General features: G+C 54.7%; 1 protein-coding gene across 9 annotated transcripts in view; it reads left to right on the plus strand.

Moving 5' to 3' along the window:
* The window catches only part of LDLRAD4 (low density lipoprotein receptor class A domain containing 4), a 386,784-nt gene that overhangs the window by 363,671 nt on the left and 6,240 nt on the right, over positions 1-16,873 (plus strand). For all 9 annotated transcript variants that reach the window (XM_041739617.1, XM_041739625.1, XM_041739619.1 and 6 more), the window contains one exon: positions 5,360-5,511. In XM_041739617.1, the coding sequence (XP_041595551.1) occupies positions 5,360-5,511 (152 nt within the window). The remainder of the gene's footprint in view (positions 1-5,359; positions 5,512-16,873) is intronic.

Below are 16,873 nucleotides of genomic sequence, written 5' to 3' on the forward strand. Positions count from 1 at the left end.
GGAACTGTGGGCCCCGACGCCCAGAAAGGTCGAGATCAGGGGTACCACACTCTGGACACCGGGCACCCGAAGAACAGTGTGCTGAGTCTCCCTGACACTCGCACGGCAAGTGAGAAAGCAGGGTTTGCTCCCGCGCACGGCAGCATCCCTGCCCTGTCCTGGTGGCACCTCCTCGAGGAGGGCGCGGAATCAGGCCCGGGCCACGAAGCCACGTCTGGGGACAGTGAGACACCTGGGGGCGCAGCCGCCTCTGAGCGCCTGCCTGCGGGAGCGAGCTGGCGGGTGGGAAGGAGGGACACATCACTGTCACTATCCCCGCGCGTCCCACCTGCCGTGGGCCCGCCGTGCACTTCCCCTTTCGGGAGGGTGTCACCGCGGAGGTCCCCATGGGGGTGCACACGGCTATGGGAGAGCAGCTGTGAGGGGAGGCGCCCCTGCAGCCCCAGTCTGGAGGGCGAGCTGCCCTGCAGCCTGGGTGCCCCCTGCTTGTCCCCAAGAGCGCTCCCTGTTGACCCCCAGCTCGCGTGGGACCCCTCGGGGGGAAGTGGGCTGTGCTTACCCTCTGTGGCCGCCTGTTTGCACCGATGGCCTTTGCCCAGAGGCCGCGTGCAGTGGGGCTCGGCCTGAGCCCACCGTGTCCCTCCACCCGGGGCTTCACAGGGGGCAGCACAGGCGCCCTGAGACTGCAGCCGGGCCCAGCGGCTCCTGGCTGGGAGCAGGCCACGCGTGTGAGGACGGCGGCCTCCGGGCCGGGCCAGCCCGCGCAGGAACAGCTGCAGCCACGGAGCCCCGACAGGCCCCTGTCGCCCAGACTGGCCAGCTGTGCTGCGGGCCGGCTGGTTGCCTCGGTATGGGACACGGGAGCCCAGGCCCTGCTGGCCGGTGCCCTTGCCACCCCCCCAGACGACCTGGCACCACTTGGGAGCCCAGGATCCCCGGGCTCTGCGAGTCCCGTGTTGCATCGGTCGGTGCACCTGCTGCAGCTACACCTGTGCCGGAAAACTCAGGGCGGCGGCCCAGGAGCCATTCCGACCACGTCTCAAATCCTGGCTCTGGGCTTTCTGGGGGTCTCCACGACCCCAGTCCCCGGTGGCCAGTAAAGCCAGATTGCCGTCTCGTGCCCCAACCTAACCAACGTGTCACAACAGACGTAGGTGAAGCAGAGGGGAGACTCCATCTGTCTTTTACTAAGGCTTATGTATAAGAGATGTGCAGAGGTGTAGAGCAATGCCGCTCTCGTCGCTGAATTTTTGTTTTTAAAAAATAGCGTGTATGATTCTTACATATGTTAACATAGTTTATTTTTTCATGAATAAATTTAAGAGTTTTTCAGTATTAAGTGTAAATATGGCAAATATCCATAGATGTCATCCATACAAATAAAGGTCTTTTGGTGGTAACCAGTAACTTTTAAGAGTATTGAGGGGTCTGGAGACCAAAACCCTGGAGAGTTGTGTATAAGCAAAGCAGGAGTGTGGGGCCAAGGGGGAAGGTGTGGACGTGCAGCACGGTGGGGTGGGCTTTTCCAGGCATCGACACCCGAGTGGGCCTGCACCTGCCATGGTGACAAAGCTGAGGATGTGCAACCTTGGAGCAGGGAGTCCCCTTGAAAAGAAAGATTCCGTACACTTTCTCACAACTGAGATCTTTCTTATTCTTTTTTTAAAAATTTTATTTATTTATTCATGAGACACAGAGAGAGGCATAGACACAGGCAGAGGGAGAAGCAGGCTCCAATCAGGGAGCCCGATGTGGAACTCGATCCCGGGACCCTGGGGTCACACCCTGGGCTGAAGGCGGCACTAAACCGCTGAGCCACCCAGGGATCCCGAGATCTTTCTTATCTTTGCTTGTGATCAACTTTTTTAAAATTTTTTTTATTGGAGTTCAATTTGCGAACATATAGTGTAACAGTCAGTGGTGATCAACTTTTTAATGTAATGTTAGATCAGAAGATTCATGCCGACCAAAAAAAAAAAAAAAAACAAACAAACAAATACAGAGTGAATAAAGATCTAAATATAAAAATGCAATGTATATAAATCCTAGAGAAAACATTTTTAGAATATTAGAGAAGACCTTCCTAATCAAACAGGAAGCTTAGGAGCCTTAAAAGAAAAAAAATGGTAATTTTCATGACATAAAGGTTTATATCTTTTTTTTAAAGATTTATATCTTTTATAGAGAAACAGCAAAGTTAGTGACAGACAAGGAGAAAATACTTGAGACACATGTAACAGGCAGAGCTTTGTGGTCATAATACATAAAGGCTGCTGGCTGCTTACCAATAAGTGAGAAAATTACAAATAAGCTAATATGAACTAATTGAATTATGAAAAAGAAGAACATAAATTGCCAATAACCATAAGGAAGGATCTAAAATTATTAGTAATTGGGGAAATACAAATTAAATCAAGGTACATACTCTTGCCCGTCAGATTAGTGCAAATGGAAAGGGTGAGTATTCAGTGTTGATGAGCTGGGGGGGGGCGGGGCAAGATGCTTTTCACAAGGCGGAGTGTCAGGAGCCATCAGCATTTAACAGGAAATATCCTCTACCCATTAATTCCAATTTTAGGAATCTTTCCTGTAGGGATACTTAAAATGTAGGTCAATACTCATTTTCACACACAAACATACACATGGACACACAATCTTTGGTCATACTAGGAAAGAAAAAGGAAAAAATACCCAAATGTCTATCACTTGGAGAATATTAAATTCCAGTACATCAGTGTTTTGGAATAGATAGACACCATAAAAAGAATGATTGGTTTTTAATGTATTCTTGTTTTAAAAATGTCTGGGATATAGTAAGTGGGGAAAAAAACCAGAACAATGCATTTGTACGATGATTCTGTTCATTAAAAGAAGAAAGCCAAAATAAATAAATAAATAAATAAATAAATAAATAAATAAATAAATAAATAAAATGAATAATAAATAAATAAATAAAGCCCTTATTCAACAGGCAAATGCACAGATACAGTGGGCGGACTGCACTATTTCCTTGTGTATCATTCATGTTTTAAGGGAGTCTTCGTTATTTTTATAGTAAAAATCCTTTTCAGATGAAACACAGATATAACCCAAGTGCTTACAGGATTATGGGAAATATCATTTGACTGTGTTGCTGCCAATAGGTACCTGCATGGCTTCTACTGCAGGAAAAGATGAACTTAGGAAGATGTCCTCTGGCAGCCCCGATGGCCCAGTGGTCCACCTCCAGCCTAGGGTGTGACCCCAGGGTCCCGGGATCGAGTCCCACGTCGGGCTCCCTGCATGGAGCCTGCTTCTCCCTCTGCCTGGGTCTCTGCCTCTCTCTGTGTGTCTGTCATGAATAAATAAATAAAATCTTTTTAAAAACTAAAAAAAAAAAAAGAAAGAAAGACGTCCTCCAAGTGAAGAACTGACTCGCGGAGCCTGTGTGGGGCCCTCGCTATACCCATCACTCTCCTCTCTTCCCGTGTCCATAGAGCAGTGAAGCTTTCTTGAGAAAAGCCTCTAGGACTGACATTGGTCAGTCCTAGGGCATGATGTGACCTGATGTCCAACCACAGGCCTTGGGGTTGCCCAGACGGTGGCAGCCGGGCCGGTGGGGGTGAACGGGGTGCAGACCCCGGGCCTTGCTGACGGCCAGCCTCTGGAGCTGCCTGGGCCAGGGCCGCCAAGCCTCCTCACCCGGATGTGCCCATGGGGAGGGCTGTGCCCGGCAAAGCCCCTGCCTCCACTGCTGCTCACGTGGGCTCAACAGCTCCCTGCCCCAGGCTGGGCTCCCCGTTCTGCAGGGCACACATCTGGGCCCGTCACACTCGTAGGCCCTGTGGCAGGTGTGGTCTGGCCAGGCCCGCAAGCCTGTCTGTCCGCTTTTGTGCCCTGGGTAGGTGTGGGCCTAAGGCGAGGGTGGAGGGCGGTGCCAGCTGTAGCCACTGCGTTTCTGGGGTATGGGTGGCAGGTGCTCACAGGACAGGCCCTGGGGAGACGTGCCACCCTGTCCCCTCCTGTGCTGGGCTGCACGTGAGCGCACACAGAGAGAACCCGTGTGCTGGCCATCAGCTGGGCCCGCAGCAGGAGTGTGTACATGTGCACTGTGCCCACGTGTGCATACCCACGTACACGTCTTGTCTGCATGAGCACACGTGTGCCCGCGCGTGTGCAGGTGCGTACACGTGGGTCTGTGCGTGTGTGTGCTGCAGGTTCCGGGCAGGGACCCACCAACAGCGCACCCATTGGCAGCCTCGTCGTGAGCCCGAGTGTCCCTGCGCCCGCCCAGGTGGTGCTGCTGTTGTCACCATCCCCCGGGGCCCTGCTGTCCCTCCGCCGCCCCGCGTGGGGGCCCCCGCACAAGGGTGGGCAGTGCCCAGCAGAGCCCTGAGTGGCAGCTCGGGAGCAGGAGGCGCAGGCCCTGGGGCTAGCCTCGCCGCCGAGCCTCACCATCCCCGCGGGGCCCACGGGCCGGGAGCAGGTGCAGGGCCATCCCCGGGGGGCTCAGGGACCGGGAGCAGGTGCAGGGCCATCCCCGGGGGACCCAGGGGCCAGGAGCAGGTGCAGGACCATCCCCGCGGGGCTCAGGAGCCGGGAGCAGGTGCAGGGCCGTCCCCGCGGGGCCAACGGGCCGGGAGCAGGTGTAGGGCGCCAGCCTGAGAGCGGGGCACGTGAGTGCTTGCGCACCACGCAGCGCGCCTCCGAGATTCCCTCCAAAGGCTTGGCCTCGAGGTCAGGGGGCGGAGCTCGTGGTCATCGCCCTTCTCGTCGCAGGGTCTGTATGGCCCCTGGATGTGGTTTGCAAAGTGTGTCTCACCATAGAGGGTTCGGGTCCCGGAGTCCTCACCCGGGAGAGGGGGCTCGCTTTGGCACAGCCGCCCCCCAGTCTCCCCATCACCCCAGGCACCTGAGCGCCCCGGGCCCCCCCGCAGGAGCACAGCTTGCACGCGGCCCCTCCCCACCCTGCCAGGCACCCAAGCACCCCATGGCGCCCCCTCCCCGTGCCCGGCAGGTGCAGAGCTCGCAAGCGGCTCCCCTCCAGCCCCCCCCTTCAGGCAGCACGGGCTGAAGCCAGCTGGTGCGGGGCACACCTGCAGGCCGCGTGGGTCCCTGTGCAGGTGCGCCCCGTGCACCCCTCAGCGCCGGGGCTTGGGCACCCCCTCGGGCCCCACTGGGCGTGGGGTGCACCAAGCAGGTGGGTCAGACCGCGCGTGGCCCCTGCCCCCCGAGGTCCCGGCCGGGGTGGCCCTGCACAGGCCCGGGGAGAAGGGCAGCCCCGCGGGGTGGAGAGGATGGGGCCCTGCAGGCCCAGCGGCCTGTTCCCAGAGCCTGGGTGCCCGGGGCACGTGGTAACTGCTCTCCCTTTCCACCGCAGCCGAGCTGGAGTTTGCGCAGATCATCGTCGTCGTGGTGGTGGTCACGGTGATGGTCGTGGTCATCGTCTGCCTGCTGAACCACTACAAGGGCTCCACGCGGTCCTTCATCAACCGCCCGGGGAGCCGGAGGCAGGAGGACGGGCTGCAGCCGGTGAGTGGGCAGCCCTCGAGTCAGGCCCCTGGCTCCGTGGGTCCCGGAAACCCCACGGAAGGTCCCCAGGCTTCAGGGAAAGCCCGAGTGTCCCCAGCATCCCGAGCATCCAGCTCAGGGAACCCCCAGAACCGAGCACACCCGTGTAACCCATACCCAGGGAGCGGGAGACGACCCGCACCCGGACCCACCGGGGCCCCGAGGCCTGCGCCCACGAGGCGACCACACAGATGGCCCGTTCCTGCTCGTAAACCAGAGCCCCGCAGCAGGTGCCCATCTGGGTCTGGCTTCTCCCGCCGCGTCCCCCGCGCTGTCACGCGGACGCTGTGCTGTGAGTGGCCCGGTGTCCCGACGCTGCGGACACTGGGCGGGGGCGCCGGGCTGGAGTAGGCCGCGTGGGGGCTCCGCAGCTGCCCTGGCCCCGCGTGAGCTGCTCTGGAAGCTCAAGCACGCACCGGGTCACGCGACGCTGGGGTGTGTGCCTGGGAGACCAGAAGCCCCGGCGCCTTCTGTCCCAGCCGCTCTGACAGTCTGGGTCCTGGTGGCGGCGGGCCAGGCTTGGGAAGGCGACCACGGGTTCTCTGTTCCAGTGGTGGGCAAGAGGGGGCAAGAGAGGCACGGTGGCTTCGAAGTCCCTGGGTGTCCGACCCCAGGCTCCCGGAGGCCCTGGTGGGGGTGCGGGTGCTGCTGCGGTGGCTGCTGGGCCCCGGACCCCGGGCCCTCGAGAGGCCAGGGCCGCCCTAGACTAGGGCCGCACGGTGGCTCCGTGACCCCTTCAGTGGCTCTGCTGTCACCCGGGAGCTGCTGTGCCGGGTGCTCCGCGGCTGCTGGCACGGGTGGGGCAGGGCAAGGGCTGCTCAGCACCCCTGTCGGGCCCACGGTGGGGAGGCTGGGTGCCATGGGCCTGTGGGAGCAGCGCCAGGGAAGAAGTCCTTTGTCCCTATGCTTCCCATGGTCCCCGCTGCCCCTGACTGCCACTCCCTGAATCCTCAAACCCCCTCCGCCCTGCGGGGACGACTTCTGTCTCACAGGGCGGTGCCCCGGGGGCCCAGGCCGCTGTCGTCCCTGCGGTTTGGCACCGGCCCGGTGGATTCTGCACTGTCAGGCAAGGCGGCTTCTGCTGCCGCGAGGGGGCCCCGAGTCCCTGGCCTCTGCCGCGAGGAGAGGACACAGGGTCACGGTCGCGGCAAGACTCGCAGCCATGCAGGAAGCGCCGGGCCACCGCTCACTGGGCCGTGGGCACACGCTGGACACGACGGCCAGCCTGCGAGAAGCAGGGGACAGCAGCTCTGGTGCCCCCCCATCCCCCCAACTCTCGGGCTGCTGACAGACACCTGCCTCGGGCTGTCTGCCCCCATCCCAAGGACCTGGCTGTCCGCGGGGAACCCGGCAGCTGCTCCTGCGTCTGCCCCACCACACACCTGTCCCCCTGACGGCGCTACCTGAGACGCCCTGCACTGCTGGGGCCCTCCGCCCGTGCCCCGTGCAGACCTGGCCGCGCCCGCGGTGACCTCGGCACTGGGAGCTCCCGGTCGGGATGGGCTGGGCTCGCTCACGCGGCTCCCGGGGGCAGGTGGCAGGGCCCAGAGGCGCCCACGCAGGTGCGGCCATGGGGGGAGGCCAGCTGCATGCAGCCTGCTGCAGGGCCTGCTGGCAGTGCGGCCTCAGCCCTGGGCCAGGAGGCAGCTGCAGGTCTGTGGGCTCCTCCCCAGGCCGCCCTGCAGTGGGGCCCTTGCTGTCCACGCGTGGCCGCAGGCCGTCTTCCCAGCCCCGCGCCTGGTTTCGTCGATGAGCGCCTGGAAGCTCTGCCCGCGGTTCCCAGGCACAGGCTGCAGCGCCCTGGGGTCTCGTGCCTGTGCTGCCCGGGCCCGGTGCCTCTGCCTCCCAGGGCCTCCGTCCTCCCCCGATGGCGGGCGAGTGGCGATGCGCGTCCCTGGAACGCGGTCGCCAGCTGAGATGCACCTTTGCTCAGTGGCCCTGAGCCCTGAGGCCCAGCCTGTGGCCGCGACGCAGATGGTGGCCTTCCCTGTCTTCTGGGCATGGGTGCTCACACGGCAGCCTCGCGGGCCCCCACAGGAAGGTGCCCCCAGCCCGGCTTCGGCCGCCTCCCCACCCGCCTCTGCTCCCTGCCAGGGTGCTGCGCCCTTAGGAAGGGTCCTGGGCACAGCGGCGGTCCCTTCACGCCCCCGGCCCCGCTGGCACGATGTTGCCCCCCAGGGGACGTCTGACAGCGCTGGGAGGCATCTGGGTCCATCCTGCGACACACAGGGCCGCCCCTACATGGAGGATCCCCGTGACCCCAAATGTCAGCTAAGCCGAGTGGGGGCCCCTGAAGGCAGCAGGTGTCACCTGCCAGCCCCTCCAGGGCACTTGGCCCGTCAAGGAGGGGCCTGTGGAGGAGCGGATCGCACGCCCAGGCTCCGAGAGCGGAGAGCACCCCAGCAGGCCTCCAGGAGGCCTTGGGGTCCCGCGCTCCGAGGGCCCCTGTGGGGGCCCCTGCCTCTGCCACGTTGTACGGTGTATCTCCGCCTTCCGTCGTTCCTTCCGTCCCTGCCCACCCCCAGCAGCATGGCCAGCGGCTGCTCCTCCCGGCCTTCCATTAGCCTTCCTGGAGAGGCCCGGGCCTCCAGGGGCCATTGTGCATATGGACAAGCTGTAAACTGTGGGGGACCCAGGGTGAAGCCCCGCACGCCCCCCAGGTGGCTGCCCCCAGCCTCCGAGGCACCGCCTATGCCGACCGGGCTCCCCCAGGGCTCAGGACGGCCGCCCGGCCGGAGCTGTGGCCGCGGCCGTGGGGCGCATCGGGGCCTTGGGGGAGGTGGCCCGCCAACCCCGTGCCCTGAGGCTGCTGTGCTCGAGGCCACCCGAGGGCGACTGCAGGCCCGCAAGGCCAGTGCCCAGTCCTGCCTCGGAGCCCAGCGCTGGGCCCGGGAGCCAGTGGCTGCAGCTGGGGCAGGGGGGGGGGGGGGGGCACGTTCCGGGGTGGCCCCGGGGGCCCCCGCAGCCCTTCGCCCCTGGGCCTGTAGCCCATTCGTTCTGGAAGGTGCGAGGCCTGGGGGGGGGGGGGCAAGTCAGGAAAGGGTATTCAGCTGTGTGAGAGGGCAGCACACCAGGGCGGTCCCTGCAACCCCGGGGGTGACGTGACCCGAAGCCCAGGGGACCCCGACCTCAGCCGTGAGACCATTGGGTTTCGTTTCCAAGGACGAGGCCGACCGTGTAGATGCTCTGCTCCGGCCGAGGGGTGCTCGCAGCCCGCCCGGGCCACCGGCCTCTCCCCGACCGGCTCTCCGCCTGCAGCGAAGGGCACAGCCGAGCCGGGCTGAGGGAGACACTCAACTCTGTGCGTCTCCCTGGTTCTCAGGGCTCTTCTGGAAGCAGGTCTCAGACCTGCTGTCCCTTGGGGCCAAGTGCCAGACTCACCTGCCAGGCTCACCTGACTCCAGGAGGTCTGCTTAGAAAGTCAGGGGTACTCCCCTCCGTGACTGCTCACAGGCCTCCTCCCTTACATGCCCCCCGGGGCTCCCTCCCTGGGGCTCCCCCCAACAGCTCCTTCCCCAGGGCTCCCCCCAGGGCCTCCCCCCAAGACTCCCTCCCAGGGCGCCTCCCCTGGGGCTCTGCCCCCTGACTCCCCCCCCAAGGCTCCCCCAGAGATCCCCCCAGGGCTCCCCCCAGCTCCAGCAGTGTGTTCTGGGAGCACCCACGTTGTGTGCCAACGCCCTGTGGCCGAGGCAGGCGTGGGTGGGGGTCTGTCGGCTGGGCCCAACCTTCACTGCCGCCGTGTCCCTGACACCCCGTGGCCCGGAGTGGACGGCGGGGCCGGGGCGAAGGTGCAGAGGCGGGCGGGCTGCGCCGACAGCGGCCCAGGACAGCGGCCCGGGCCCCGACGGCCTCACCAGGCAGCGGCCGGGAGCAGCTCACGGGGCTCCAGCCGCACGCGCTCGTGGAGACGCAGCCGGCAGACCTACGGAAGTGGCAATTTCGATTAAAAAATCAAGAAGTCACGTCAAGCATCTCCTCATTACTAAGTGCTGCCGGGATGAAACCAGTTGTGAAACGAGGGCGCCTGGGCCCCCGGAGGCGAGCGGCGCAGCTACCCCCTGGGAGAAGCGGGCGGGCAGCTGGGAAGGGGCCAGGCCGGCCGGGGCACACAGCTGGCGCGCTCGCACCCAGAGATGTTGCGCCTCCTGCAGGTGTTGCAGGTCTGCTGAAGGGTGCCACTTGCCCCACCGGGTGTCTTGACAAAACTGGATTGAACTGTAAAAATTGGGAGATTCCGCATGAAAACTGGAATTCACAGTTTCTCTTGAAAAGTCCGCGTATTGGGCCACACTGGCCTCTGTTCCCGCCCCGCACGCCAAGCCGGGGCCGTGAAGCAGCAACCACTCTGCGTGGACGCACTCACCTTTTTGACTGCGGTCTCCTCTCTCTCTGGGGAGCCCTAGGTCATGGGTAGGGTGCCATGGCCATCTCTTGCTTTGCACAGTGATGGTGGGTTTTATTTTTTATTTTTTAAAAGGATTTTATTTATTTGACAGAGAAAGAGAGAGAGAGAGAACCAAGCAGGGGGAGCTGCAGAGGGAGAGGGAGAAGCCGACTCCCACTGAGCAGGGAGCCCGATACAGGACTCAATCTCAAGACCCTGGGATCATGACCTGAGCTGAAGGCAGGTGCTTAATCAGCTGAGCCACCCAGGTGTCCCACGGCGGTGGTTTTTAGAAAAAAAAATCTATTCTGCACTCATGTCTCTATCTCAAGAGTGAAAACGAAGATGGACCGAGAAGGCCCCTGTTTCCTGAGAAGTGGGAGAGAAGCTCCCGTAGACGTCAAGGTTATGCCTGCGGACCAGGACTCCCTCCTAGGATGTGTGGGCCAGCAGAGTCCAGCGATGCACTCGTGGCCTCTCCCCGGTGGGGCTGCCTCCCTGCAGCTGGTGTCTGGGGCCGAGGGAGCAGAGATGGCCCCGGGCTCGGGGGTGGGGGCCTGAGGATGGGCAGTTCTGGGCTCCTGGAAGCAGCTCAAACCCACCACACTGGGCCCAGAGCTCACCGTGCTCCAGAAGCCCAGAGGCCGTGTCAGGGGCCCGGTGAAGGGTGCGGGGAGCGGCAGGGGGTGCCCTTCCCACTGTGCCCAAAGAGCTGGACTACTGTGTAGCCGGCTCAGAGGCTCGAGCATCTGCCTTTGGCCCAGGGCATGACCCTGGGGTCCTGGGATCGAGTCCTGTGTTGGGCTCCCTGCATGGAGCCTGCTTCTCCCTCTGCCTGTGTCTCTGCCTCTCTGTGAGTGTCTCAGGAATAAATAAATAAAATCTTTTTTAAACAAATATTTCTAAAATGATAGAAAGGAACTATTTTCAGTAAGATGCACCAAAAAAAAAAAAAAAAAAAGCACCAAAGGGCTTGATGACAGAGTTATAATCAGCCTGTCTCCGACCCCCCAGACTAAAGAGCAGAGAGCCACTGGCTTTATGTAGCATAGGGCTGAGAGGACAGAGGGCAGGGCCGTTTCTCTGGGGGTGAGGCAGATGCCTGCTGTGCTGCAGACCAGGGGGGCCTTGCTGTCAACCAACCGTGCCCCTAACGATGCTCCGTTATTTCATGAGCCACTAAAACTACATTTCCTAATGTCACAGGGACTGCAGGGGACAGGTCAGCAGGTGGGTGCCTACTGTAAACTCCAGGCGCAGGTTTCCTCTCGTCATTCAAGTTATTCCCGAATGAGTGAAGATGTGGCCAAGCTGCCAGACTAGTAGCCATCTCAGAGGTTTTGTACTTGGCTCAGTTAGGAAGCCTGATAACCGCCGGGGTTACACACCGATGCTGGAGGAAGGTCAGGAAAGCGCCCCCAGCACACCAGCGGCTTCCTCTGTGGGCGAGTCAGGAGGACAAGACAGTCCAGTTTGTGTGTTCCAACTTTTTTGATGAGAATGTATGCATATGTCACTTTTGCAATTAAAAAACATCTTCCGCTCATATAAACCGATGATGACAATTCCAATAATGCTCTGGAGGCTCCAGAGACCCAAGCTAACTCACTTGAGCATGGTTTGTATTATGACAAGAGAGTGCAAAAACCAGATTTTTAAGTAAAATTGATGAAAATTTTAACTTGCTTAAGTTTTAGTGAGTTTTAGGTGGACCCTTACAGTGTGAAGGCAAGCTCAGAGGTGCACAGCCGTGAGCATGAAAACTCCACCGGGTGGAGAGATCCTGGCTACTGTGTGGGAGCAGCTGGGCTGCCTTTTGTTGAATACAGTTTGCCAGAAATCAATCAGCTGCAGGTGGGAGCAATGGTCTGTCTCCTTTTCTTCAAGGAAGTTCGTTCAAAGTTTTTACTTCATTGTGTTCCTTTGCACGATTTGTAATAGAATTGTAAATCCTCGGGGCCTCTGCACTAGCATTTTCTCTAGAACTCATCATCGAGGTCCCAGCCCAGACGTCATCTCCTTGGAGAGGACTTTCCTGATGACCCGCCTTAAAGGAGCCAGATGAATTCCTGCTTTATGTTTACTTAGTCCTTAGAAATTAGTGTAAATTTATTCTGGGGCAAGAACAGTTCTCTAAATTGTCCTAATTCTGTGGCTCTAGTTGAGGAGGCTCCCGGGGCTATCAGGAGATGCTGAGGGAGGTAGCTGGGCTCTGGCTCTGTGTTAATCCCCTACCAGGCCTGTGACCTTGGGAAAGCCCTGGGCCCCGTCCCTAAGCTTGATCTTACAAAAGAGGGGGACATTTGACGGGATGAGCACTGGGTGTTATTCTGTATGTTGGTAAATTGAACACCAATAAAAAATTAATTTATTAAAAAAAATAAAGATAATATTGGCACTTCCAAAAAAAAAAAAAAAAACAGAACAAAACAAAAGAGGAGGTGACTGTGCCCACCTGGGCTGACAGCACATAGCTGCACATTTCTCTGTTGCCCTGAGCTTTCTAATTCCCAGGCTGGTTTCTCTCCAGGTCTAATCACTCGCTCTCCCCCAGCACCAAGCCCAGGAGAGGCACCTGTGTGGCTCCTTTTCTGCTTGCTCCTCAGAGTCTGTAGACCTCCGCGATCCATTGTGTTGTTCTGGAAACGTAGAGGATTTTCCTTTTCTTCCCAACAGATCTTCCTGAATGATCTTTCTCTTAAGGGATGTGCCCTAGATTGAGTAGAGTTGGGAAGGACATTGTAAGTCTTGAGAGTAAGTCTGATGGTCGATTCCCAAAGAAGAATCAAGGGGAAAGTGCTGGAGAAAACAGTCACGGACACCCAAGGTCCCGCCTTCGTATCTAAGCTGTTACTGCCATCTAGGGTGGAAAGACAGCAATACTAAAGCATTTGAGTGGTGGAGAGGCTGTAGGAAGAAGGAAGAAATGAGAGAAAATCTGTTTTGCCAGATGATGAAGGTGTTGCTGAATATCCAAGATGAGTTTTACCTGTGCTTTGAAGGTCTCACCCTGAGATGGGCAGAAAATAGATTTCCAGAAGTTTGATGTTATACAATACATTCATTCCCTGGGAGGAACCCTTGGGTAGAAGACAAAATATCCAAAGCCAGCCTCCTTTACCACGAACTGGTTGTCCCCTCCTGCCCACCTCCCTCCCATCTAACATGAGGGATCATCGGCTCCGATCAGAGACCTTCAGATTGGTTTTGATCCTGAAGAACAGCAGAAAATCACATCTTAGATCATAATCCACAATACTCATTTACACAACTAAGAAGTTTCGCAAAATAATACAATGTACGCAGTCATTATCAGTTCTTTGGAATGCTGGTTGTGACCGAATTAAATCGATTTTCCAGTTGTCTAAGGGGCTGCAACTCACAGTTTGAAAAACACGGTATTGGGTGTTTACAGTCTTGCAGAGAGCTGGTTGTTTGCAATCCCCAAATCTGATTCCTGTGGTTCTCTGTATGTGGAAAGGAGAGTTTAACTGAGAAGATTTGGGGCCTGGGAGTGGCCTTGCCTGTGACCACGGTGCACATGGATGCGAGGCAGCAGGCTTCAGCTGCAGGTCACAGCACAGGCCCCAGTGAGTCACGGTCACATGTTACTCTCTTTTAATGCTATAAATGTTGTATCCTTTGGATGGAGAAAGATCCAAGATACATAAATTAGAATGATTATAAGAGAGTACGATGAACAAGTTGAAATGGACAGATTCCTAGAAACACACCCAATGAAGATTGACTCATGAAGAAATAGAAAATCTGAATGGATCTGTAGTAGTAGGGAGATTGAATCAATCTTCAAAAAAACCCACAGCAAAGAAAATAACCTAGACCAGATGCCTTCATTGTGAATTCTACCAAACATTTAAAGAAGAATTAATCCAGTCCTCCTCAAATTCTTCCAAAAAATTTGAAGAAGAGGAAGAGGGAAGGAACAGTTTCTAACTCCTTCTGTGAGGCCAGCGTTCCTCTCAAGTAAAAGAAAACCAACATCCTTTATGAATATCGTTTAAAAATCCTCAACAGAGTACTAGCCAACTGAATTTGGTGACATACTAAGAGGATTATACGCTGTGACCAAATGGGGCTTATTTCTCTCATGCAAGGACAGTTCCATGTAGGAAAGTCAATCTACTCTTCATTAATAGAATGCAGAGGAAAAGCTAAATGATCATCTCACTGATGCAGAGAAAGTACTTGAAGTTTTTCAATTCTTTTTCATGATTAAAAACATTCAACAAACTAGAATAGAAGGAAATTACCCCAACATATAAAGGCTGTTTATGAAATGCCCGTGGCTAACATACTCAGTGGTGAAGGATATGTGCTTTTACCATTTCTATTTCAACATAGGATTTTTTTTAAAGATTTTATTTATTTATTCATGATAGACACAGAGAGAGAGAGAGAGAAGCAGAGACACAGGCAGAGGGAGAAGCAGGCTCCATGCAGGGAGCCTGATGTGGCATTTGATCCTGAGACTCCAGGATCATGCCCTGGGCCAAAGGCAGGTACCAAACCGCTGAGCCACCCAGGGATCCCTTAACATAGGATTTACTGGAAGTTTTGGCCAGAGCAACTCAGCAAGAAAGAGAAATAAAAGGTATTCCAACTAGAAAGGAAAAATTAAAATTATCTCTGTTTAGAGATGATACGAACTTACATACAGAAAACCTTAAAGATTAAAGATTAAACACACAAAAAGATAAAAGATTCCAACACACAAAAAACTGCTAGCTAGATCTAACAAACAGATTGATCAAAGTTGCAGGATACAAAAATCAATATGCAAAAATCAGTTGCATTTTTTTACTCTAATGGTGAACAACCTGAAAAGGAAATTAAGGAATCAGTTCAATTTACAAGTAGCATCAAAAAGAATAAAATACTTAGGGAGAAATTTAACTGAGAAGGTGAAAAATTTGTACACTGAAAACCATACAACGTTACTGAAAGAATTTAGACACAAGTAAATGGAAAGATATTTGTGTTCATGGATTGGAAGACTGGATATTCTTAAAATGGCAGTACTACCCAAAGCAATCTACGGATTCAGTGTAATTCCTATGAAAATCCCAATGATGGTTTTTGTTTTTTTGGTTTTTTTTTTTTTTTTTTTTTTTTTTTTTGCAGAAAAAGAGAAGTCTATCCTAAGATGCATATGGCAGCTCCAAGGAGATAGTGCCCCGCCCCCCAGCCAAAATAATATTGAAAAGGAATAACACAGTTGGAAGTCTCACACTTCTTGATTTCACAACTTACTACAAATCCTGCTACAGTAACAAAACAGTGGGGTGCCGGATAAAGACATATAGTTCTGTGGAATAGAATGGAGGGCCCAGCAATAAAGTCTCATATATGTGGTCAAGTGGCTTTTGACAAGAATGCCAAGACCTTTCAAGGAGAAAGGCCTCATCTAACGCCATACACCAAAAAATGAACCCACATGGTCCCAAAACCTAAGTGTAAGAGCTAAAGCTATAATCTCTTAAAGATAACAATGGGGGCAAACTTCATAAAAGTGGGCTTGGCAATGATTTCTTGGATATGACACCAAAAGCACAGGCAACAAAAGGAAAAAAAATTGATAAATTAGAATTCAAAAGTCAAGAAGTTGTTTATCAAAGGATGCTCTCCAAAGAGTGAAAAGGCAACTCCCAGAATGGGAGAAAATATTTGCAAATCATATATCTGTAAGGAAATAATATCTAGAATAGATACAGAACTTCTACAATTCAATAACAAGATAATAGACAACCCAGTTTAAAAATAAGCCAAGGACTTGAATAGACGCTTAACTGGAGAAGATACACAAATGCCCGATAAGCACATAAGAGCAGCTCAGTATCACCAATTGTGATGGTTAATTTTGTGCGTTGACTTGACTAAGCAATGCCAAGATAAGTAATAGAACAATATTTTTGGATGTGTCTGTGAGAGTAATTCTGGAAGAGATGAACATTTGACTCAGTTGACTGAGAAAAGAAAATCTGCCCTCCCGAGTGTGAGCGGGCATCGTACAATCCCAGGAGGGCCCGAGTAGAACAAAAAGGTGGAGGAAGGGTAAATCCACTCTTCTTCTTGAGCTGGGGGGGTACATCTTCTGCCCTTGGACATCCGAACTGCTGGTTCTTGGGGCCCTTGGACATCCGAACTGCTGGTTCTTGGGACTCTGACACTTCTATTGGGGTGTGCTTGCACACACCACACACACACACCCCACCAGCTTCTCAATCAGACTCAGATGGAATTATAGCACCAGCTTTCCTTGTTCTCTGTCTTGCACAGGGAAGACTGTGGGACTTCTCTGTCTCCATGACCATTTAAGCCAACTCGTATAATAAATATTCCCTTTTTTATATATACAATATGATATATATTAAATTATATATATATAAAGTATACACATATATTGTGCGTGTATATATATAGCAGTGTTTCCTGTTATGTTTTGTTTCTGTGGAAATGCTTGGCTCAATACACTGATTCTATGCAAATCAAAACCAAACAGACACCACATCACAACCACTGGGATAGCTGTTATTTAAAAACAAAAACAGAAAAAAAACAAAACAAAAAACCAAAAACAAAACAAAACAAAAAAACAGGAAATAACAAGTGTTGTTGAAGATGTGAAGAAATTGGCACCCTGTGCATTGCTGATGGGAATGTGAAATGGTCCTGCTGCTAGGTCTCCTATGTATGGTCTCCAGTATGGTTGGTTGATTCCTCAAAAAATTAACCATAGAATTACCATATGATCCAGCTATTCCACTTGTGGTTTTATACCCAAAATAACAAAAAACAAAGATTCAAAGAGATATTTGTAAACCTCTGTTTTTTGCAGCATTATTCACAATCGCCAAAAGGTGGAAACAACCAAAATATCCATCAATGGATGAATGAACAAACCAAATGCGACCTGTGTCT

Source organism: Vulpes lagopus, chromosome 24 (genome assembly GCF_018345385.1).
Source record: "Vulpes lagopus strain Blue_001 chromosome 24, ASM1834538v1, whole genome shotgun sequence".
NCBI lineage: Eukaryota > Metazoa > Chordata > Mammalia > Carnivora > Canidae > Vulpes > Vulpes lagopus.